Genomic DNA, 24,289 nt, shown 5'->3' on the forward strand with positions numbered 1-24,289 from the left:
GGTAATGCTGAGAGAGCCTCTGCCCCAGCTTCTTGGCATCTAAAATGCACCCAACTGTGGGCCCGGCCTTCATTGGGACTATGCGGCAGCCTAATATTACAGCCGGGATGGTGCTTTTGTGATTACCCCACTTCTTCCAGAGGAGCAACCATGTTAATCTGTCACAGAAAAAAAACAACAGAAAAAGAGCAAGACTTGTGGGTCCTTTTCTGAAAGGCTCGAGCAAATTTATTGTGGAGTTTTCATGGACCCAGAGTCTTGTCTCCATGCATCTGATGAAGATCACTCGGGTCCTCAAAAGCTGTGATAAACATGTTCGTCTGCAAAGGGTGCTGCAGAGCCATCTCTCTTCCTCATGCGTTTGTGGTGACCTTGTCTTTGTCCCCAAGACTCAAGTCTGGCTCTTGTCATGTTAGAGCTGTAAAGGATTACGGATACATTATCCCATTATGTGAAACACTCAAAACACATGCTGTGTAAAAGAAAAACCCCAGCATTGTTAGCTAGCGGTTTTCCTGTATCAAACCTGTACCAGGGAAGAAGCTGCTCCTTTCTCTGCATGCACAACAGCATTCCCTAGTGGTGTGCAATGGAGCAGCATGGAGCATGCACCATTTGGAAAGAGTGCCCCAGGCCTCATCCACACTGTACATTTAAAGCAGTATCATACCACTTTTTTTTCTTTACAAAGTTGTTATTGTACTTCACCAGATCTTAACCTATTACAGTATAAGTCTTCAATCCAATCGTAGAAGGGAGCCGCATTTTTATTTTTCCAGTTCATTAGTATCAGTCTTTTTGCCATGGTAAGGGCACACAGAGTCCATTCATATTGTCCTTTTTTAAGGTTCCATGTGCTGATCATATAATTCAAAATAATATTTTGCTCTGTAAACGTAAGGCTGTTCTGTACAGTTCTGTTGATGGTTTCAGTTACCTTCTGCCAAAAATATTTCAATATAGGACACTTGAAAACAATATGTTTTAGAGAAGCATTATCCCTATTACATCTCCAACAGTTAGATACCTTAGATAGCCCTTTTTTAACAAACATAATGGGGCCCAGTATATTCTAAATAATATTTTTTGTTGTATGAGCCTCAATTTAAGGTCCAGAGACACCCTTGTTATAGCACTTAAAACAGTTTTTCACTGTGTGGTTGAAACTGAGATCTCTCGTTCTATATTCATTCCTCCCTCAATCCCTGTATATCAAATTGGTTTGCTAGTAACAAAGATTTATATATGTTGATGACTGGGTTTTATACCTCTTTAAACACTCATGGCTCCTCAGGGAAGTGGAGTCTCTTAAGGGTCCTTAGAGTTGCTAGGAGACCCCTCAAAAGATCTACAGTTTCCAGAATAGTCCAACAATCAGTCTCTCTTCCCAGCGAACTCTGATAGCTCTGTGAGGGGAACAGGGGTCACCTAACAGCTCTCAGAACCTTTAACAAACTATAGCTCCCACGATTATTTGGGAATAACCAAAGCAGTATGGTACTGCTTTAAATGTGTGCTGGTCTATATTGCTGCTCCTATTGCATTGTCCGCTGTATCATTCCAGTACCATACAGCTTCTCTCACAGCCCTCCATGGGATATTTATCAAAAGTCCCTGATGGTTTTCTCTCTCTCCTCTCTTATCTCCACAGAGCATTGACTGGGAAGCCCTGCTGGCCCGCAAGATCAAGCCACCGTTTGTGCCAGTAGTCAAGGGCCGTGAAGACATCAGCAACTTTGACGAGGAGTTCACAGCCGAAGCGGCTATGCTGACGCCGCCCCGTGAATCACGGCCCCTCACCCAAAAGGAGCAGGATGCCTTCAAGGACTTTGACTATGTTTCCAATGCCTGCTAGCTCTAGGAGTTGGGGGGCAAGGAGATTCCCACCCCCAAAGAAGAAGAAAAACACCACCACTGCCAGCCCTGTATGCGGCAGGACTCTGCTCCACCAGTGACTCGAGACGCTTGCTAGCCCTGCTGTTAGCTCCGCGAGTGGAGCTGGGACAGCCCAGCAGCACTGCCAACTTCATGGGTGTAGAGTTAATGTTCACCGACATATGCCAGCTCTGAGCCTAGACCGCGAAAGCCCCAGAAGTACTTCTGCACCCTTCAGGACACAGTATCATTCATGCAGACACTCGGACACTGGCTAGCTCTAGGGGAGGGGCAGAGAAAGAGATAGAAAGAAAGACGGCCAAGTCCAATAGAACAGACACCGTTGGCCCCGAGACTTGGGCAGCGGAGTCTCTGCGATAGCATGTGCTTATCCACTGATTCCCAAACTGCCTGCAAAAATGAGCAAATAGGCTTTCCCACGAATAGAAATCCATAGGTGTTGGAGCCACAGAAGCCAAAAGGCCTTTCCCCGACCTAACAAATGCCTGAGATTTTTTCCCTTCCTTCCTTTAAAAAAAAAAATCTTCCAAAGATATGGCTTGCCCTTCTGGTGTTTTTGTTGAAACCCAATGATTTGAACTCCTAACCCAGAAGGGGAAACCTTCTTTGTCCTGTTTTGCACCACTGTCTTGCATCTTATCTCTAAAAATGTACTGTAAAGGTTTGGTGGTTCAAACTTCAGTGATGGACAAATTCCCCTTGGCTCTATAATGGAACCGGCTCTGAATGTGTAAGCTTTTGGGAGGAAAGCTTGCCTGCTTTGGCCCTCCAGATTCTCTCCAGTTCATAGCATTGGCACATGTGTGCTGACAGCGCAACACGTAGGTGCATTGTTATATTGCCCTTGCTGGGAATCGTAGAATGGTTTCACCTGCCCCAGTGCCAGCCATGGCAGAAATTCAAGCACACACACGTGCCCTGAACAAACTCACCTGAGGCCAAGGGAGGATTTTAGGTCAAGATACGCAGGGTGGGGGGGAGAGCCTTCCAACGTGCTTGCAAGAAACAGTCAGGATCATTGATTGATCCAGGTAGAGGTGACACTTGCCAAACGAAAGGCTGCTTGGTTGGGTGGGCTTGGTCACGTAGATTACAGCAATCAACGAGAGCTTGTTTCATCATGAAGTAGCAGTTAACATTAAAGAACTTCTGTGCCTACTAAACAGCAGCTGACTTCTGGCACTTCTTCTGCCGACTGCTGGCCATGCACACTCGAGTCCTTTTTAACATACAAAGCTGGAGAGGAACTTCTCAGGAGGAAACAACACTTGATTCATAATACAGCCAAGTATTGCAAGCTAGAAAGAATAGTTCACTGAGCCCAGGTAATAATGAATTTCAGCAACATTTATTAATTCAAATCTACCACTTGGAAATCACCATACCATCTTAATATTTTGTTGTTTCCATCGCGTTTCCCAGCTTTTGCAGTGACATATGCTAGCTGCCATGCTAAGGGAGCGCATCTCACGTAGGAATAGGTGATGGCTTGGGAACTCCATCCCCATATTCCGCTCCTGGTTTGCTTTTTATTTTGGAGGGTAGCTTTCTAAAAAATACCAAAACCCTCCCCTTTTCAGTGCTGACAACATCCTCCTTGCCCTGCTCTTTTAGGGAGAAAGTAGCCCACAGAAGGGTGAGTAAGGGGTTCTGCCTGGGCTTGAGCTTTGGCAATTCAGAGATTTGTTGAGAAAGGGGCAATGTGCACCTCTAGGGAAGAGTTTGAGAACAGCCCTTGCTGGTGTGAGTGTGGCTCTGCCTGGGCCCCAAGCAAATTCTCTTACAAGTGCAAGAAGTTTGATGGAGGCAACATCTCCCCATTAGTGGTCCTTGATGGAAATATCCCGGGCATAAATGCTGCAGAGTTACATTGCTCCTTTCTGCAAGGCTGTTTGGAGAAATCTGTCCTGAGTACTATTTGTTCGTTTCCTACGAATGTTCCTGGGATTCATTATATATAGATAGATATCACATATTTAAAAAATACTGGCAAACTCTTGCCTGGTGCTGTGAGCTGCATCCAAGATAAATGCTCTGTGGCTCATATCACACAACCACTATGATACCCTTTTTATGTGTGATCAGTTTAGCATAGCTACTATTACCTGGTTCTCTACTTGGGTTTCTAATGTTGATTAGCAACCCTTCCCCAACCTGGTGCTCTCCCGGTGTTTTGGATCACAACTCACATTGGCCTCCTCTAATACAGGTTGGCTTGGCCTGTTGGGAGTTGTTGTCGGAAAAAACATGGAAGCCATCAGGTTGTGGAAGACAGATTTAGAAGTGTCACTCTGCCCATAAACCTATGTGAAAAGAATGAGGAAACACACCTTTTTTACTACAGTACACTCAGCAGTTTCATGTATCAAAGGATTATTGAGATCACTGAACACAGATTAGTTACTCTTTGAGTATGCATTCTTAAAAAGGCAAATTTATTTCTGTCTTTTTGGCCAGGAGGTTATGGCGGACATCTCCTCTTCTAGTGTATCAGCACAAGGGCTCAGGGCCTCCTTACGCCTTCAGAACAGGGCAGTTTCCTGAACATACTTGCAGCCTCCTACTTACTTTCAGGGGATGTTCCTCTTATTTGCAGTCTTCCCCTATTTCAACTTCAGCTTTTACCAGGCTCATGCAATTCTGCTTTGAGACCAAAACACAGGAGTTGGGGGCTATTTGAAGAAAGAACTGAAGGTCCCGTCCCACAGGGGTTGGAGGGAGAGAATTTCAGCTTTGCCTCTTAAAGGGGTACCAAAGGGTTTTGTAAAGGTTGCTGCCGCAGGAGAACTAGGGCCAGGGTTTTATCTAGCATTTTGTATGGGGAGGAAATTGCTCTGCCCCTTATTCTCTCCTGAACTGAAGCATATGTGGCTTCTTGAAGCAGCTTGGAGTTTGTTTTCTTCTTCATTCTTTTTTGGCCCTTGTATGTATATTGGATTCATGCTGGTTGATCTCCTTTCCTTTTAACACAATCGACAAATTTGAGCCTACTTGTCTTGAATTGCAGTGCAACCTGCTTTAAAGTCAGGGCTTTTTGTTCTGTCCTAGATTTGGGAGGGCTTGCTTTTAAGGCTTCTGTGTTTCAGCCTGTACTCTGGAATGAGAGTAGTAGCTTCTGTTCCCAGATACACTGTTAACTTCCTCTGTGCCTCTTTGCTTGCATTGCCTCTTAAATCTTTCACAGGGCTACGTCCAAACTTTAGTAGCTGTATGGATTTTGTGCTAGGAGACACCATCATGCTGTGGACTTGAAACTCTGTCTTGCCTACTGAGTCTCCTACCTTACTGTAACTACCTCTGTTGCCTGACCAGAATCGCACTGTGGCCACAAAATGCTGCCTGGATCTTTCACTTCTCTGCTTATATAAAGCTTGAGTTTTAAAGTGTAGACTTAGTCCTTAACATATTGGAGGCTATCTGACCAAAAGCCTTGCAAGTGAGCAGAGCTCTCCTTCGGGCAAAAGGCAGGACTCAGTTCTGTTTCCAGCCCTTCCATGAATTGGATCCAAGGTCTCTTGGGTTCTGTTCTTAACTCTAACACTGACTTTGTGGGTAAATTTTGGCAGAAGAAGGGTAGCTAATGTGGCGGGGGGGTGTGTGTGGAGGAGGCTCTGATAGATAGTGTGCAATATTTGGATATGGAGCACCATGATTCCCAAGTCTTAAAACTATAGGCAGGAAAGGGGGGGAGTGTTGCAGTAAGCACAGATAGCGTGTTCTGCAGTAAAGCAGTGAAACATTGGGGCAGTCTGGATTTTGGGGCTGTGTTAGCAAGCTTCAAATTTGATTCTGGACACAGACTCCAGCACATTAAAACCTCAGCTTTCATTTTCCTAAAATCAAGTTTCTAATTCTTAATGTCACAGTTATGCTCTTGAAAGCATGTCCGTAATGTCTTGCAGAAATCTCAGAAGCCAAAGGAGAAGCGAAAGATTTCTAGTAACCCAGGCTTCGGTTTTCTGCATAGCTCTCTTTGCCTGTTCAAAGCAAGTAAATACTTTGTATGATCTATACAGCTCACAGAATTCAGGTTACCTTGGTGCAGAATCTTGATCTTGAGCAAAGGCTCCACCCACATAGCCCTGTCTTAGTTTACCATGGAGGGAGACCGAGAGTGCAGCAGGGGCAGAATGTTCCACGTTCTGTTGCTCGTTAGTGGGGACATTTTGGGGGGTGATGGTGGGGAAGTTGAAAGAATGGGTGCAGTTCTTCAATGCTGATTCCTCAGGGTCAACTTCCTTCTGATTTTAAACCCTCTTGCAGTGACGTAGCGTGGGGGGTGCAGGGGGGGCGGCCGCACCGGGCGCAACATCTGGGGGTTAGGGTTAGGGGGCGCAAATCCACGGGTTAGGGGGTGCAAATTACTTGCCTTGCCCCGGGTGCTGACAACCCACGCTATGCCACTGCCCTCTTGCCCCCTGCTGGGCTCAACTCTGTGTCCACTTTGTTTGGCTTACTCCACTATAGAGGAGAAATTAAAAGATTGCATCCCATGATTGTTTCAATCTTCAGTCATCCTACCATGCAAGATATGCTCCCAGCAGCCTTTGATTCCTCACTGGACCTTTGGCACCCTATTATTCTCGCAAATAGCATAATCAGATACCAGAACAGTCACTAGCATGCTATCAGGATGTTGGGAATAGAGTTGAATGAAAGGGAATCTTGCTGAAGTTGATTGTGTTCACATTCCCGTCTCTGGCTACAAATGTGCTTGATCTGTGTACCTGGTTTATAATGCAAAGGGGCAGCCGGGATGACTTAGAGTCTTGTAGCAGGTGACTTTATGGTGATAGGCTAGTGTACAATTGCTTTATGCTATTGGCCTGTATTTCCTTTCATGTAAACTATCCTTTTACTATTGGAGTTAACAGAACTAAATCAAACGAGTCTGCTTTTTCCCTACTAGACAATGCTACCTTATTCTAATGGCTGAAGCTAATTTTTCCAAAGTGTCACTAAGATAACATGGATTGCCATCTCTGTGGACATCATTCCTCTGTATATCATTCCTCCCAAGGTGGACAGTTTCATCTGCAATCTCTTGCCTGGTACAGAACATTTCTCTGTAAAGTGTAGGGAATTAGCTAAAGCAATCAAGCAAAATAGCACACGTAGCCATTTCCTGTCACAGGTGGTTAGAAAGCCCCTTCTTCCCATGTGCCTCGGCTAAAGCACCTCCTTCCCTGTCCACCGTTGTACATCTGTGTGATACTGAAGTTGCCACTTTGAAAAAATGTTTTCGGCCCAATTTCATACCTGCTCACTCTGGTCTTCTTCCTAATGTGCTGTATTTTGTATACAGCTTGAGCTGTAGGATGATGGAAATTCACCATTAGATTAAACTCATTTGAATCAATGAAGAGGTTGATGCCTAATCTTTAAAGACTTTGTCCATGTTGCAGGTCTATAAATTATTAAGCCCTCCTGCTGTGATACCTCTGTTGCACGGCACACATCATTTTTTGGCAGTTATCAGCAATGGGGGTCAAGAAATTTCTTTGCGTCCTCTCTTCCTTTTTGCATATGACTTACTAAAGGGAAAACACAGAATTTATCAATGGCTTAATTCCCCAGCTAATCCATGCTGGGCCACCATTTGGAGTGAGTCATAAATGGCTTGAACTGGTTGTGTCAATATGACATGGTCGCTACTTGTATGGCGGCTTATAAGAGAGGGCAGTACTTTGCACCTGTAAGAGCTGTATAGAGGGAATTTCAGCAGGTGTGCCACATCCCTGTTAGCATTTCTTCCTCTGTGCAACTATTAAGGATGTTGGACCACAGTCCTGTTTTTCAGCAGCCCTGCTACCTGCTTTCCCACCACTGAAGTGAAGCCAAGTTATGTGTGTGAAGCTTTCATCTTCCTGCCTACTTAAAACTCTGCAGGACACTTCCAGTAAGCTGGAAGATGAAAGCTTCAGTAACCAGTATCCATACTGTGAAAAGGTTTAGGGGACGGTAGCATGGCTAGACCACCTTGTCCTTTATATTTATGCTCTGGGGACCACATGACTGACTTTTATGTCCATTGTTAGTGTGAGGTAGGTGGAGATCTAGCCACCTTTTGACATGGAGCCCATTGCAAGAGGTTGTTCTTTTCTTTTTCTTTTATCCTCTTCAGAATCCAGCAAAGGTGAAAAAGTCAGATCTGCCTCTGCTTGCTTTAAGGGATGATGGTGCTTCTAGACAGGCGTTTAATTCTGCAAAGTGAGTCATTCATATATCACACGCAGGCCACCGTTAACAGGTTATTTTTAGCATCAGATTTTCTATGGAATTTTTAAACCTTGATTAAGTGAGGGATAAAAATGCAGGCTGGCATTTTGATGCCATTGACGACATGTGGATGTTGCAAGGAAAGAAAGAAAAACTCAACCCTTGAATGCATGAGCAGCATCAGTTCCACAGTAAACGCCACCTGGCAACACTCTTACTAAAGCTGGATGGGAGGAAACAATGCTGAAGCAGTGAAGAACTTGATTGCACTACTACTACTGTGGCTGCTTACTGGGAAAAGGCAAGCACTTGTTGGGTGTATAGATGTGAGTCCAGATTGGAGCAATTCAACAAGCGTCGCATGGCGTGAACAAAGCTTGGCAGCTTTGGTAAGAGGAATGAAAAACCATGAAACCTGTTATTTACTGGGGGTTCTTCAGATAACCCCAGGGTGCCTCCTCATGTGGAGGGGGAATGAATGGTTATGAAGGGCTTTCTGACAACTCCCCACCACCCATGGCCAGTGCCACCCTTCAGATCCTTTTCTCCTTATCCTGGAGCAGGATGATGCCTTGCCCTCCCCTCCCCCCGCCCTCAAAAAGGGCTCTTTACTGGTAATTAACTGTAGCAGGTACTGCTGACACAGAGGCAATGGCAGTCTCATGGCTTTACAGATATGGAACAGCACATGTAGTAGAAAGTTGCAAGTATTCTGAAGTACAAAGAAAAAGTGGTCAAGCAGCTAAAAAGTATGGAAACATACAAACACAGTCATACACAATATATTTCCACACGAGGACAGTTGCTTGGGGAGTTTTTTGTGTGCCTTTACGGATATTCCCCATCACATTTTGCTTCTCTCTCATCATACCCCATAGGACAATTTGCTTTCAAGTGCTAACTCAGGGGTCAGCAAACTTTTTCAGCAGGGGGCCGGTCCACTGTTCCTCAGACCTTGTGGGGGGCGAGACTATATTTTGAGGGAGGAAATGAATTAATTCCTATGCCCCACAAATAACCCAGAGATGCATTTTAAATAAAAGGACAAATTCTACTCATGTAAAAACATGCTAATTCCCGGACCATCCACGGGCCGGATTTAGAAGGCGATTGGGCCAGATCTGGCCCCCAGGCCTTAGTTTGCCTACCCATGTGCTAACTTATAGGAATCCTGCGTCTGCTCTGGAGGCAACATCCCAGGAAGGTTGAGTTCCCCCATCGTCAAGCGAGTGTAAGGAAGTAATAGTTCTAGACCAACCTTCCTTCTGCATTCAGATGAGTCATCCTGAATAGTATTAGTATTGAAGCCATAGAAATTGCCATTAGAGCAAGGACAGCTGCCCAATTCTCTGCAATTGGGCAGCATGACGTCCACCCCACTCCTCACCCCAGCCATCCAAAAGGAGAAAGCATGGCATAAGTCTGTATCTTTCCCTGAAAGAAACTTCAGTATTCACAGGTTTACTGGAAAATGTCGGTTCACCACATCCCAAAGTGGAGTGTGAAAAGACCAAAAGCACATAAGGAAACTGATTACTTGGAGGTTAAAGACAAGGATGGAAAATGTGTCACTCCCTTGTGTCGCTGAAATCCAGCTCCCATCAGCTCCAGCTAACTCAGTCAATGGTCAGGGGTGGGAGGAGCTATATCCCAGGAGTAAGGTAAAGGTAAAGGTACCCCTGCCCGTACGGGCCAGTCGTGTCCGACTCTAGGGTTGTGCGCCCATCTCACTTAAGAGGCCGGGGGCTAGCGCTGTCTGGAGACACTTCTGGGTCACATGGCCAGCATGACGAAGCTGCTCTGGCGAGCCAGCACCAGCGCAGCACACGGAAACGCCGTTTACCTTCCCACTATAAAGCAGTACCTATCTATCTACTTGCATTCAGGGGTGCTTTCGAACTGCTAGGTTGGCAGGAGCTGGGACCGAAAGATGGGAGCTCACCCCGCCGCAGGGATTTGAACCGCCGACCATGCGATCGGCAAGTCCTAGGCACTGAGGTTTTACCCACAGCGCCACCCGCGTCCCCTCATATCCCAGGAGTACATCCCACTGAATACAACAAGGCTTACTTTCGAGTTGAATATCCCTGGGATCACACTATGCTGCACTTTGCATTGTGAATGAAAAAATACACAGGATGCTTATTCAGATTATAACTGCTTCCCATCCACACACATTTTCCTTTGCATTACAAATTATCACATTGCATAGCAGGGGCTCAAATGCAAATTTAAAAGTTCATGGAAGCATTCTGGGAGATGTAAATTAGACCCACGCTCCTAAAACCTGTAAATGCTATCCCTTTAAAGCACATCCGAAACAACTTCTTTCCCTCAAAGAGTTCTGAACACTAGTTTGTTAAGGGTTGCTAGGAATTGTAACTCTTTGTTGTTGTTTTTTATACATTTTTATTAGTTTTTTTTTTAACATATCATTTCCAGCAATCATATAACATAACTTCTTGTCTTATACAATATTTTAGACTTCCATCAACACCTCTGATGATTTTCCATTCTTTATCACTTATTCTGCATTTCTTATTACTCTTTATTATCATTAACTAATGTGTTTTGGATGTGCTTTAAAGGGACAGTGTGTGCACGCTGTCATTGTGATAGCTCAGCTCAGCCCTTAGCAGCTAGTATATGATACAAAGAAAGAAAGGAGATAACCAGAGGCTCAGATCCCAAATTAAACCTCCACTGCCTTCCTCTTCTATGGAAGATGATGTTGGGAAATGAATGCTTGGCTCCTATTTTGCTCAAGATATAAGCAGGGTGGAACCTATGCAACTTTCCCCTGCTACACTTCCCCTTGTGAATTCAGTGAGGTACTGGAACAAAATTTGTTCTCGGGATGTAAGAAGACATTGATTTCAGTTCCAACTGCATGCAGTGCTGGTTTGGGTTTTGTTGTAGTTCGTCTTCTGACAAAAACTATGTTGTTTGGCTCCTTGCCCACTGTGGCAGAATTTTATATATTCAGTTATGTTACTCCACACCATTCACTTCAGGGCAAAGGAAATGGAATGAAAACGGGGAATGAATCATCAATTATATATGCAGGCTTAAAGCTATAACAACAGTGAATGCAAATCTTGTTTACTTCCAGTTGGGTAAATAAGCAAACATCAATTAGCAATTCGCCCCCCCCCTTTTCCCAGTCTGAATCCTCTGACATCCTCACTACTTCTCCAAAGCATTTTGCTTTTGAAAGTAAAGGAAAATGTGCCCACCCTCCATGTCCAGAAGCCAAGTGAACTAAACTGCCAACACCTGATAAAAGCAGAATTCTCCATCACTCCTGGAGGTAGCAGTCTAGCTGAGGCAGGTACAGGGCACACACAGCTCCAGCCTCCAGTTTCTCAATGCAGCTCCCTCACCACGCTGTCTGATGGCTGCATGTTACCTATGCAAACAAACACTACAAGGGTGCCAACCAGCATGCATCACATGTGCAGAGCATAAGCACGTGAACAATGCCTGCTGGGGTGTATGGCCCTGGTCATGAGTTTAGCTCCATGTCTGCCTTTTCCCACTTCTGCCTTCCTGCTGGATCTAAATGTATCCCAGGATAGTTGCTGTTGATCTTATTTAGACCTGTTACCTAAACATGAAGTTGATAGATCATTGAGACAATAGAGTTCGCCCTTTGCTGTAAATTTCAATCTGTGGCCAGAGGAATTGATCCCTCGTTACTTAAAGCCAATCTTGGTGCCACACACCAAGATGTGGGAGTAACAAAGCCTCTCTGTTCTGATTTTTAAAGAGGAAAGCAACTTCAGAGAGGATTTTCAGCAGGTGGAGGAAATGTTGCCACTTCTTGATTCCAAATGAGGGGCTCCCATCATGGAGTTCCAAACATGTATTTATCCTTGCAAGCACACCTGGATTCTAGGAGGAGCTACAGCTGATTGGGGCAGTAGTGGCTGATTGCAGCAGAGAAAGACTGGGAGGGGAAAAGAAATTCAGCACTTCCTTCCCCCGGTGCTCTAAGCTGCCTCCCCCTAAAGCAACTTCTTGCTTTTAAAAACTCCATGCACCACAGTTTTATTGCATACATTTTTATGCAATGTTTACTTAGGCCATTACTGCTTTATAGTTATGGTGAAGCTGATAACTCTCCAGTCCCGGCTGTGAACCTTTGGGAAGCTGCAGTGAATACAAACAGACCATGAAGGTATTTGTCATATTGGTCAGAGAGAACTTCCTTTTTTATAATTCAGTTATTAGGTGGTGCTGGGTGAAGCTATTCCGTTTTAGTGCAGGAACAGTAGGATGCAGAGCATGTAAAGGTGTGACTGAAGGATTCAGGATTACCCATCCACCTTCCATACAATAATATGTGCTGTTCAGCCACGGCAGGGACAATATGTTGACACTCAAAGGAGAAAATGGGTTTCTTAGCTGTGCACTTGCATTCTTGAAGAGTGATCCACATGCAGCCATACGTCTAGCCTTTCTCATCACTATGATTGTGTCACCTGTTCTGGATTCTGAAATGAGGAGGAGGAAGCCCTGCCTGGGTGGAACATGTTGCCACCAGAGGTGGCAAAAAGGCTATTGGCTGGGATGGACCCCCTCCAGGTGAACCCTGATGGTCATAGCTTTCTAGAAAAGTCCAACTTGGCCAAGTGTGGGGCCATCACAGTTATAACCTTAGCAGTGTGTGGACTACTCTCAGTATCTGCGGCAGGTATGTCTTCATTTTCTTCAACAGATTCCCAACCGACACAAAGATATCTACTGCTCCATAATCCTACAGAGATGGAGCGGGCAGGTGGGAGGGCAGGAGGCTGCAAAGAAACCAGAAGCCTATGCAGGCCTATTGATTTAACTCTATGGTTGAGAGCAGTTGAACATAGAATGTTAGGAAGTCAGTTAAAAAAACACCCATCTCAAAGGGAGGGAGGGCATTGGCCTCTTCAGGCTTCTGACACCTTGTAGTGAGTATTGTAGAGGGGGGTAGGCATTAAAATTGGGGGATTAGCATATTTTGTTTCTTTCCAATATTTCTAGCCTGCTTTCCCCCACCACAAGCACTAAAACAATCTATCAGTCTGAAAACCATAGATAGCACAAACAACTTAAAATGCCTGCTGAAGCAGAAAGCAGGTTTAACAAGGAAGGAAATTGTCTGATTTTCAGTCAGGAGTGAGTTCCACAGAATTGGACCCTCACATGGCTCCTGCTGGAGACGAACCGTTCCTCTGAACCATGGGGGACTACTAACGGAGACACCCCCCCCCCCCCGAAAGATCACAGTGATATCTCCAGAATATAAGAAATAAGGCAGTGCCAGATTTAGGACAATACAGGTCGTTCCCCCGAACCAAGGGGACACAAAATTGAGAAGATCCATTTGGAGGGGCTAAATTTGGCCTCGCACAGGGTGCCATGTTACCAAAGATTACCGATGTCTGCCCCTAAGTAAGGATATCCTGAACCCAAGTTGTTAGGGGCCTTGTCAGTTAATACTTGGCCCATTAATGTATAGGCAGCCAGTACAAGCTTTTCAGCACTGGAATTATGTGCTGGTGGTAGTAGTCTGTCCCCACCAACAGTCTAGCCAGAGCTGCAGCTTCTGGACTAGGTCCCAGGGTAGCTCCACACTGAGTGCACTGCAGTAATCAAGTACTGAGGTGGATTATGAAGGCAGAGCACAGCCATCATAGATGGCAGCCATTGACAACCTTATCTATTAATTATTGTTCCTTTAACAGCTGTATGAAAGGCAGAAATTCAGCCGGTTAACCATTTACTAGTATGAAAATACAATGATAGGAAGCAGTTCCTACCTGTTTGCTGCTCTGATTGCTTTATTTTGCTGTCTACCAGCAGGGAGAAATGGCAGTCTCTGTGTGAGGCCCTATACCCTATCAACTTTTGTCCCACTCACCATTTTGGCCTGGCTCACCATTCCTAATTCAATGGGGTGTATGTGTAAAGGCAGGCATTAAATGGCAGCAGAATAGAATGTAACAAGCACACTCTGTGACAATTCAGGCATAATATAAATGCTTGCAAAATGGCCTATCATAGCAGCAGTGGCGACAGAATCATTGGAGTAAATGAGCACTTGCACCGGGAGAGGAAACCATTGTCTCAATTCAGACCCAAATGAATAAAATTCAACTTTTTAATTAGTTTCAGTTGAGCACTTTCATTCTAGAGCTTTCCTCCCAAGTTCCAGAATTGTCATTTAAAGGTGGGTTCTGCTGTGGAGACTAATACCTGAGTTTATTTACAAACTGATAGGTAAAGGCAGACCGCACAAAGATGCCAACAAAGCAAATGCCAAGGTACCCATGTCAGATCCCCAGAGATGCTTAAGCAGCCCAAAAACCTCAGCTCAGCCTTCTCCCTGTGTGTCTCCCCTGACCCCAGTCTAACCTCAGTCCACCTCCTTTGTTCTCTTTCCCAGACACAGATTAGATTAGAGGAGACAGAAAAGGATGCCTTTGGCCAAAATGACTCTTGCCTATCTCCCCGGCTAGCACCTCCTCATTGTGTGCCATTTACCTGTAATTTCCCTAACAAATGAAGGGCTCCACCACTTGTCCACCAACAATCAGAAAGTTCCCAACAGTTCCTGTAGCAGTCTATTAACCCTCTCATGACCAAGCCCCAATCTTACAACCTCAGCTAAAAAATGCCCAGGTGTGAGTCTTTCAGGCCTCTAGGGTCATATAGCAACACAGGTAAAGTGTTAGAAGTTGGGCTGTGGGAACAGAAATGGGTATACTTCCACTCCTGAGGGTCACCCCCATCAGAGACCTACAAAGCTCCTTGTTTTATTCTGACTAGACAAGGACTCCGGGTGAAGGGGGGGGAATGCACTGAAACATTTTGTTGCAGTCACCATTTGTAAAGCAATTTTAAGAGCATAAGGGGAGCCCTGCTAGATCATACTGAAGGCCTATCTATCTGCACCCTCTTTCCCACAGTGGTCCACTAAATGCCTATGGAAAGCTCACAAGCATCACCTGATGTATTTGAGTATTTGGAAGTGTTCTGCCTTTGGTGCTGGAACTACCAAAGCTCAGAGCCATGGGCAGCCTGATCCTTCCTGAATTTGTCTGATCTTTATCTCAGTCTGCATCTGTACTGGAGCTACTTTCAATTTTTTATAAACTAAACTGCTTTTAATTGTTGGTTTTTTTAAAAAATGTATGGAACTGTTTTTATTTGTTTTTGCACGTTTATTGTTTTATGCTCTTAACTGTTTTAATAATAGTGTGCTTTATTGTTGTAAGCCGTCCTTGGACCTTATTGTAAGGGGAGGTTAAGAAATCTCTAACAAATTAAATATAAAGGATCCCAATTTAAAGCCATGTTGCAGGTCTGCCCGTATATCTTTTGTAAGAAACACGTAATAAAAATGTCAAACGTCTAACCCATTTGTAATGGGTTCAGAACAGTATGCACAGGTTCTACATACTGAGATAAGACAAATAGCCACATGTCACTCAGTGAACTTCATGAGGAGAGCAGGTTTTGAACACAGGACTCTATCCCCTACACCTCACTGGCTCTAACGGGGGGCTTGGGCAAAGGACCGGTCTAGAAACCTAAAGCCCTTTTGGGAATGGGTAAGCTGTCCTGTTGCTTAACTTTCTTCCTTTCTCTTGGCAGTTTCCCTGAAGCTGGTCACTGAAGATGGCCAGCAAGCAAGGGTACAGTTGTCTCTCTGATGGCTCACTGGATGTTCCATCTTCCAGCCCTGAAGGCACCCTGAGCCTCAGTCCTCACAGCCCTGGGCTCTGCCTGATCTCCACACCCACAGCAGAGACCCACTGGCTGAGCAGTGCCCCACCCCAGCCAGAGTCGCCTGGAGAAATGAATGTAACTTTGGAGAAACTCCTGGCTCCCATTACGGAAAAGCTCAAGTATTTGCTGAAGAAAGCAGAGGACTTCCAGACGTACCTGCTGTACAGGTGGCAGGGGGCTGAGTCAAAGCTGGGGAGGAGGTGGGCAGTCTTTGGGCAATCTGGGCAGGCCACATGTTTGGTGGGGAGACACTTTGAGGCGACTGTAATTATGAAGCCACTGCAGATTAGGGAGGAGCAGGGACTTGAAGGAGGGAGGCTGACTGGCTGGCTGGCTGGGCTAGTCCTAGTGATGTCTAAGGTAGCTCCATTAACTACAAAACCCAAAATTTGAGATCCCCTCAAATTTTCTGGTTGCTGAATCTCCGCTTTAGTGGGACTTGATTTAGAGTGAGTACCAGTGTACCCTTTGGATTCTTGCTAAGTAGCAAATGTAATGGAGAACTCTTAATCTCCCACAGTGGTGTGTGTGTGTGTGTAATTTACACACCCAGTTTTCCTCCTCCAGGGGCTTGCCCTCTTCTTGGGACCCCCCCCCCAAATTAGGCCAAATTGATCAGGGAAAATACAGTGGTACCTCGGGTTAAGTACTTAATTCGTTCTGGAGGTCTGTTCTTAACCTGAAACTGTTCTTAACCTGAGGTACCACTTTAGCTAATGGGGCCTCCCGCTGCACCGCCACTGCACGATTTCTGTTCTCATCCTGAAGCAAAGTTCTTAACCCAAGTTACTATTTCTGGGTTAGCGGAGTCTGTAACCTAAAGCGTATGTAACCTGAAGCGTCTGTAACCCAAGGTGACCTGGAAAATGCACAGGGCTTATTGGGCTACTCTATAGTTGATGGGCTGCTTGGGAGGAAAGTTTCCGTACTACATTATTGCCAGAGAGATAGCAAGCCAAGGGGCTGTCTGGTCTAGTTTTGCAGCTGGACGGTGCCAGAATCCTCAGGTCAGCCCTGGGTTGTTGCCATGATGCACTTCCCCAGTAGCAGAATATGCAGTGTGGGTCTAGCATGTGCCCAGCAAGAAGAGGGGCTTGGAGTGGAGAGCAAAGCAAAGAGAGTCCCTGCATTTCCTCCCAGTGTGATGACCATATTGGGGGCCTCCTATTTCCAGCAGAGACAGAATGCAGAAGGAGCAATTTGCCAAAGCCATGCCCACGTTCCTGCAGATGTGCCAGCCTTACTTCCACTACCTGGAATCCACAGCGCGAAGCTGCACTCCTTATTTAAGACCCCCACAGGAACCAGTGAGGAGGCGTGTGAGTCTGGGCCAAGGAGGGAAATCCCCATAGAGTTGGGAGGCACAATCGCTTCATCTAAACTGGTTCAAAAAGCTTACATGACATTCTGTTTGCACCTTTGCAGAACTGATCTGAAAAGGCCAAAAAAAAGTGGGGGGAGGAGGGTCTATGGAAGAAGTGCTTGGAATCAAAAGGCTACAATCTTTGGCTCTGGAAAAAGAACTGAAATTAACACTAAAAGTCTCTTTTGAATCAGGGCTCCCTCCTCCCCTTCGCAATCAAACTTTATTGTATGGCATTCCAAAACTGCACCTGAATTTTCTAGTCCGCATCCAGCCCATCCTTGGCCAATGCCCTTCCCTTTCTTCTTCACAGTCACAGAGTCTTTTCTTTTCTGCTTAAAATAATAATAAATCTCATATTACTCATTGAAGCAACTGTGCAAATAGATTGTTTTTCCATTACAAGTGTGTGTAGTTTGGGAAGAAGAAATCTATGGAAACAAGTTATTTCAGGGTGAAGTGGGCAATCAGTGAAATCGGAAGAGCGTTGGGATGGAATTCAATGTAGCACTAAGTAGATCCTTGAAGAAAGATTTCTCCTTGTGCCATGGGACATTCTCTCTCTTCTCGGTGTTTCACCAACCCTGCAGAGCAGATTTGGAGAGGGCACAGGCTGCATGCAGGGGAACGAGAGGGGGAAGGAAACCCAGCTGTGCAATATAAATCCTTGGGCTGATTGGACTTGTTAACAGGATGCCACCCATAGTTTTGGTATAACTATAACTCTGATTTCTATGCTGGGCTCTTAGAAAGGAAGGAATCTAGCAGGTTCTTTGCTAAACACAATATATGTTAAATGGGAAAAGGTAATATGACCTTAGCATGTGAAATTTGATTCGTACATCCACAAAGAGCAGGGATGGCTCAGACCCCCAATACAATCTGGAAGAATACACTTCAATATAAGGGCTTTTAATGTGTGATATTCTGTTTGTTTGTTTGTTTGTTTGTTTGTTTGTTTGTTTGTTTGTTGTTTTGCTGTGTTTTTGTATATCCTGTTGAAAGCTGCCCAGAGTGTTTGGGGCAACCCAGTCAAATGGGCACAGTAAAAACAATAATTTTTTTTTTTAAATTATTATTAAAGGTCAGCAACTGGGTTGGTCAAAGATGTGAGGCAGACTAAAGGGAAGAACTCTCACCCACTTTCCTTTACAAACTCATAGCTGACCGAGGGTGAAATTCTGCTGGACCTAGTTGTGTTTCCCACCCTCTGTGCTTCTGGCAGATACCCATCCATTGTGTAAGGATGGCTCTTGGGACAAGGGATAGGGCTTTCTCAGTAGCCGCACCTGTGGAACAGCTTGACTCATGAAATCTAGAAGACCTCCTCCTCCTCTCTGGCAGCCTTCTGTTTTCGTTTGGGCAGGCTGAAGGTTGAAGTGCCTTTTACTGAAGACTGACTTTGATCAGCCACGCCTGTCTCTGTTACTGTATTTTATTTTTACATTCATAATTATTATTGTATTTTTCTGCTGTGATTATAATTACTATACACTGCCTTGAATAATATATATGCATTAGAAAGGTAGATATACAGTGGTACCTCGGGTTAAGTACTTAATTCGTTCCGGAGGTCCGTTCTTAACCTGAAACTGTTCTTAACCTGAAGCACCACTTTAGCTAATGGGGCCTCCCACTGCCGCCTCACTGCCGGAGCACAATTTCTGTTCTCATCCTGAAGCAAAGTTCTTAACCCGAGGTACTATTTCTGGGTTATCGGAGTCTGTAACCTGAAGCGTATGTAACCCGAGGTACCACTGTATACCTTCATAATAATTAAATAAACAAATCCAGGTATGAAGAGCTTGGCTGGCACAAAACATTTCACCCTTAGGAGCATGTCCGGGTATGCAACCAGAAGGACAGAGGTCTCATCTCTCACTTCCCACTGCTCAAGAACTTGCCCTTTCAAGCCTTTGGGGCACTTCCAGACAACCTGTTTATTGAGCACCCATCCCAATTTGCTTGCAAGGAGGTTAGATGATGTTGTGTCAAATCCCACATGCTCCAGAGCATTTTGCCTGTCACTTTCCTTACTTCAAAAAGTCTAAACTTTTGAGGAAGTGGATGTGTTGTGCCCAAACTCCCAATCAGCTAAGATTGTGCATCCTGAATTTGTAATTCTGCACTTTCCCCCACAGCTCCTGGAGATCTCGCAGCAGTTGGCCTGCCAGCTTGAGCAACTGGTGCTGATGTATGCTTCTTTCAGCTTTGTCTCTTTAGAAGACACTGATCCATTCAGGTAGGAGACAATCTCCAAGACTTGCATGTGCCCAAGTGTGGCACAAGTGGCCCCCGAGTGCTAGCAGGAACAGGTTACTCTGGAATTGGTGCCTGCTAGTCACTAGAGTTTAGCTCTTACAACCATTTTGTTTCTCCCCTTGCTGGCTTTTAGTGCTGTTTTATTAGTTCCATGCTGCTTTTGTTAATTTTTGAGCTAGTGCTGCTTGATGGTTGTTGTTGATTTCATCTTGTGAGCTGCCCAGAGGCACATGCTTAATTGGACAGGGCTGTATTTGGTGTTCCCTGTCTGCTAGCACAAAGGTTCTTGCATTAGGGAATGGGTAAGTTTTCATATTATGCTCCAGGGGAATCCAATGCAGTTGCGTTAGCGGAAAGTCATTGCACAACAGATTGTGCAATCTATTGTACAACGAAGTCGCCAGCAACCTGCTTATGCATTCAGTTACACAGCAATACTCTACTGCCGTAAACATTTCACCAGTGGAACAACTATACTGCTAAGTGGCTTTCACTTAGGTCTACGTTGGATCCAACCTGCAGTCTATAAATGCCAAACAATAATATTAATTTTTAAATAATAGAATGCACAGCATTGAAATAAAGCACACAAGATTCAGTCCAAAGGCAGGAGGAGAGTCTTTGTACCAATAAGGTCTTCCAGTTAGATTCCCCCCCCCCAAGATAGAAAGTAGCAGATTTAAAAATGAAGTCTCTTTCAAAATATATTTAATATTATTACTTTTTTACATTGTCCTCCCACATTTCTCCCCAATTGTTTAGCTTTGGGTTTCAGTTTCCAGCAAATATATTTCAAACCCAACATTCAGTTATAGCAATCTAGCTTTATATTTGCAAATCATCTGGAAAACTGGTTTAACTGGAAAATGTAATCATTAGCTTTTTGCATGTGTTTTGTAAGTTATGTGCTCTACATCCAATCTCATGCACAGCTGCTCTTACCTGTCTGTCTGTCAATCACTACCAGTGTCTCATGCTTCTTCTGTGGAAAGTTCTGGCTAAATGAGTTGCGACAAGTTTCCATCTTCCGATATTGCATCCCAGCACCCTACACAGCTGCCCATATTCCCCGCAACCTCTATAAGAAGATGCGCTGGAACCTCGATATCTTGGAAGGTTCTGCTTGCCGGAATCAAACACCCCGGACAGAATAGTGAGTTGCAGGACACCCTGGAGATATGGGGTGTAGGTGGAGGGGACCTGAATGGAGAGCCATATCAGGCACTGACCCCCCCTCTCTCCCCCCTCCTTATTCGTCTGCTCCACCACTTCAAGGCTACTTGATGCAGGTCTTGGTGTGGTTTTATTCCACTGCCACTTTTCCTGAGGCTTGCTTGACTGGCCATCCCCATTCTTCACTGCCTAACTGCAACCTTGTCCTTCTGTTGTAGCTACTTCCTGTGCTTCAGGGATACAGGAGATGAGACAACAGCGAAGATGCAGAAGCTCTGGTCCATTGGGCGCTGGGTGCCTTTGGATCCTGACAGTGACCACAGCTCCGATGTGCTCTCCTGGTAAGCATGCAGCAGGGAAGTGCTGTCTAGAACAGCGGTGGGCTGACTTGAGTCTTGTGTGGTCTCCCAATGCGCTTTATGTTTACAAAGCAATATTGCATACTCAAGATCTCCTAACAAGTAAGACAGGGGGTGCACCAAAGCTTTCAATAACCTACCTGAACCCGGTGGGGGCAACAGACAGAAAGACAACCTGTTCTTCTCTTTTTAGTACTTGTTGGTAAAGCAGATTGCTTCCTTTCAGGCTTTACTTCCTTCCTGCTTCTTCAAGTATGAATCGGAGCCAATAGATTAACACTATCCCATGCTATCTTGGCCACATTTAAAAACCTACACTTACTTTCAACCAGCAGTCTTGCCAGACTATTTCTTTCTGCACACCACTTTAATCTATTAAAGCTAATAGCTATTTAATCTATTAAATTTATTAATCTATTAAAATGTATTTAATTAATCTATTAAAGCAACACGAGTTAACTTCAGGATGTGCCTTTCTTTCAGAAATCATGGGCTTCATTCTTTGATTCTTTTAAACACTGTTGGAAAAGATGCCCAGCTGTAGCATCTAACATCATTTCCCTATTTTAAGCTTTGAAAGTGAAGCAGACACATACACTATGAAAAATACACTTGCTCCTGTCTGCACTATCTTTGGCACCCTCCCAGACATGTAACAGGAAGTTATTCAGGAAGAACTTTAAACCAGGGATCACAACAGTTCCAGATTCCAACACAGTTGTAATTTTAAGGCATTTCTGCATTGTGGGATATAGCTTGAAATGTGTGCATGGCAACCGGCTTCTCTCTTATCTGATGAGTGGGTTGAAACTTCCCACACATTTTCTACTATGGTAAATACAAGTGCAGCTGATGCCTGGCACTTGATTCAATATTATGACTGAAGACTGATGCCTGAATGCTGGTTTGTGCTTTCTGTAAGAATGAATGCAAAGAAACAAGCATGAAAATAAAAACAACACCACAAACCACCTTCAAACACTGAATTTCCTCTTGCTTCTGGGAAAAGATGTACTCATAAGGGGCACATTCTGACGGTGGCAAATGTGGAATGTAGCTTAGTCATAGCTGTGTGCTGAAGTGCAAGGTGACATGCAGAGTGAAGGTATTCCAGGTGCCCTTCAGATGTTTTGGACTACAAGTCCCTTCAGCCCAGCCAGCATAGCCAATGGTCAGAGATGATGGGAGTTGTAGTCCAAAACATCTGAAGGAGACCACATTGGCTTCCCCTGTGGATTTATACATGCCTTCCTGTGTATTTCTGTAGCCGGTAGGATTGCCACCTGTCCTATATAATACACGGTTGTCCCGTATTTCAATGTAAAATGCTTATGTCCTATATAGATACAGTTTTGTCCTGTATTTCAAGTCTTCTCTCTCTCTCTCTCTCTCTCTCTCTCTCTCTCAAGTTAGGGATCCTCTCCAAGTGCATGTGCTTTAAAGGGTGTTTGAAAGGTCATGTATTTAAGCTCTGGGTAGCCAAAAACAGACAGATTTACAAATTTGTCTTCAGAACAAAAGTGGCAACCCTATGTAGCCATGCTGTAGTGACTGCTCATTAAAATCAGGGGGCTGACCTGGATGTTTAGGTTTTTATATCAACCATTTATGTACCACTGAATCACAACTGTGGTATATAGGAGCCCAAAACAATAAAAGCAGTGATGAGTTCAAACTAATTTCAAATGACGTTAAAAATAGCACGGATGCCAGGAATGCCACCACCCCCTTTGCCTTTTCTTCCCACAGGGTCTTGTGCCGCCAGCCCATGGGGGATTACCAGCAGCTCCTGACAATCGGGTTTGAGGAACCCTCCCACACGCTCGCCACGGACCTCTTGGTGCAGATGCTCAGTGCTCAGAGCGCCGGTCTGCTGAACCGCGAGTCCTCCTGCTGGGTGAGCTCAGGGGAACAGGTGCAGTGAAAAACGTACCTTCATGGTATGCCACCAAGGGGCAGCCCACTGCCTCCTGCCACCACCAATGTCACATATGTGGCATAAGATGCTACCCTCACATTAGGCACAGTGAGGTCATGCTAGATATTGGCATGCAGATATGCCAGTTTAGGATTTTTGTGTTGAAGTTGAAAAATTGAGGTCCCCCCCCTTCCTAATGTTAATCCTCTTGTGCTTGCACTGCTTGCAATGAGATGTAAGTTATATTTTTTGAACAAGAATATACATGCCTGCCCTTCTGCTGGCTTCCTATGCCTGGCCACTGAACAAGTACAACCCACTTTGAGATAAGCCATATCACCAAAGTACTGAGACTCTTGTGCGCCTCCTTACAAGGTTCAGCAGGATAGAGCTGGAAGTCACATTTGCCTTTGAATTCCCTGTTTCCCTCTGAGCTCTAGTCACTTGTGGCTTAAGGCAGGTCAAAGTATCTGAAATACCTAAGTGGGGACATCTAGAAAGCTTTTTATTTTTAAAATGTCTATGTATAGCTTTCTTAATAAAGAAGTGGTGACTATTTTCAGGCTCAACTTTACTGATGTGTGGAACTTTTCTCAGAAGTAGAAGGGTGCTGGAGACGTTCAGATTCAATATCCTTTCACCTTTCAGTTTCTGTCTTGGCAATTCATTTTGACAATGTTTAGGGTGGTGCACAAAATTACAAAGCTGTCTAAATAAATATTTACAACAGATCTAGAATGTGATCTAATTAACATAAGAGAACAAGAAATAGGCCCCCCAAAATCAGCAGTAATATACAGTGGTACCTCGAGTTACATACGCTTCAGGTTACATACGCTTCTGGTTATAGACTCCGCTAACCCAGAAATATTACCTCGAGTTAAGACCTTTGCTTCAGGATGAGAACAGAAATCGTGCTCCGGTGGTGTGGCAGCAGCAGGAGGCCCCATTAGCTAAAGTGGTGCTTCAGGTTAAGAACAGTTTCAGGTTAAGAACGGACCTCCAGAACAAATTAAGTACGTAACCAAAGGTACCACTGTATGTTCAAACACTTGACAATACAAAAATGCCTGCAGTGGTTCCAGCGAGCCCATAAAGCTGGGCGTTTGCATCCTTCTAAGGATGAACTTCCAGAGCTTTGAGGTGGTCATGGAAACAGCCTGTCCCAGGGGGTGGTCTGAGTTTCAGCATGTCTCTGCCCCTACTCAAAAATCTGAGAGCTTCAAAAATCCTATCACTTTTATGCAAGCGCTAAATATGAATTTTCTGATAACAATGTTATATTAACATAAACAGGCTTTGCTTGTTGTGTCAGCTTCTCTAGCAAAT

General features: G+C 44.7%; 2 protein-coding genes and 1 long non-coding RNA gene across 9 annotated transcripts in view; 2 read left to right on the forward strand and 1 right to left on the reverse strand.

The window, feature by feature from the left end:
- Positions 1-3,061, forward strand: part of PKN1 (protein kinase N1) — a 57,537-nt gene extending 54,476 nt beyond the window's left edge. For all 3 annotated transcript variants that reach the window (XM_081850576.1, XM_081850575.1, XM_081850574.1), the window contains exon 22: positions 1,652-3,061. In XM_081850576.1, the coding sequence (XP_081706702.1) occupies positions 1,652-1,855 (204 nt within the window). In that variant the 3' untranslated portion in view covers positions 1,856-3,061. The remainder of the gene's footprint in view (positions 1-1,651) is intronic.
- Positions 203-14,321, reverse strand: LOC309335519. The gene is made up of 2 exons (XR_014153555.1): positions 13,914-14,321; positions 203-418 (listed from the first exon to the last, which is right to left on the reverse strand). It is a non-coding gene; the product is annotated as an uncharacterized lncRNA (long non-coding RNA).
- Positions 11,263-23,529, forward strand: LOC309335516 (UPF0575 protein C19orf67 homolog). 5 transcript variants are annotated; one of them, XR_014153552.1, is made up of 8 exons: positions 12,825-13,061; positions 15,751-16,052; positions 17,060-17,204; positions 19,390-19,490; positions 20,478-20,663; positions 20,902-21,024; positions 22,792-23,304; positions 23,359-23,529. XR_014153552.1 is itself a non-coding variant. In XM_081850579.1 (7 exons), exons 2-7 carry the CDS (start codon positions 15,775-15,777, stop codon positions 22,964-22,966), a joined length of 1,008 nt encoding a protein of 335 aa, XP_081706705.1. In that variant the 5' UTR covers positions 11,263-12,811; positions 15,751-15,774; the 3' UTR covers positions 22,967-23,529. The 5 variants fall into 5 exon arrangements, 4 of the variants coding, with proteins under 4 accessions (XP_081706705.1, XP_081706706.1, XP_081706703.1 ...); XM_081850579.1 differs by lacking the exon at positions 12,825-13,061 and adding an exon at positions 11,263-12,811 and having other exon boundaries at positions 22,792-23,529; XM_081850580.1 differs by having other exon boundaries at positions 12,822-13,061; positions 17,063-17,204; positions 22,792-23,529.
- The last annotated feature ends 760 nt before the right edge of the window (positions 23,530-24,289 follow it).

Source organism: Podarcis erhardii (genome assembly GCF_964252035.2).
Source record: "Podarcis erhardii genome assembly, chromosome: 2".
NCBI lineage: Eukaryota > Metazoa > Chordata > Lepidosauria > Squamata > Lacertidae > Podarcis > Podarcis erhardii.

What these genes read in the sequence shown, in the direction of transcription:
- LOC309335516 (XM_081850579.1), top strand. Translation starts at nt 15,775, where the DNA reads ATGGCCAGCAAGCAAGGGTACAGTTGTCTCTCTGATGGCTCACTGGAT. An exon ending in GAAGACACTGATCCATTCAG is followed by an intron (nt 19,491 to 20,477) that starts GTAGGAGACAAT and finishes AATCACTACCAG; the next exon opens with TGTCTCATGCTTCTTCTGTG. An exon ending in AGCTCCGATGTGCTCTCCTG is followed by an intron (nt 21,025 to 22,791) that starts GTAAGCATGCAG and finishes TTCTTCCCACAG; the next exon opens with GGTCTTGTGCCGCCAGCCCA.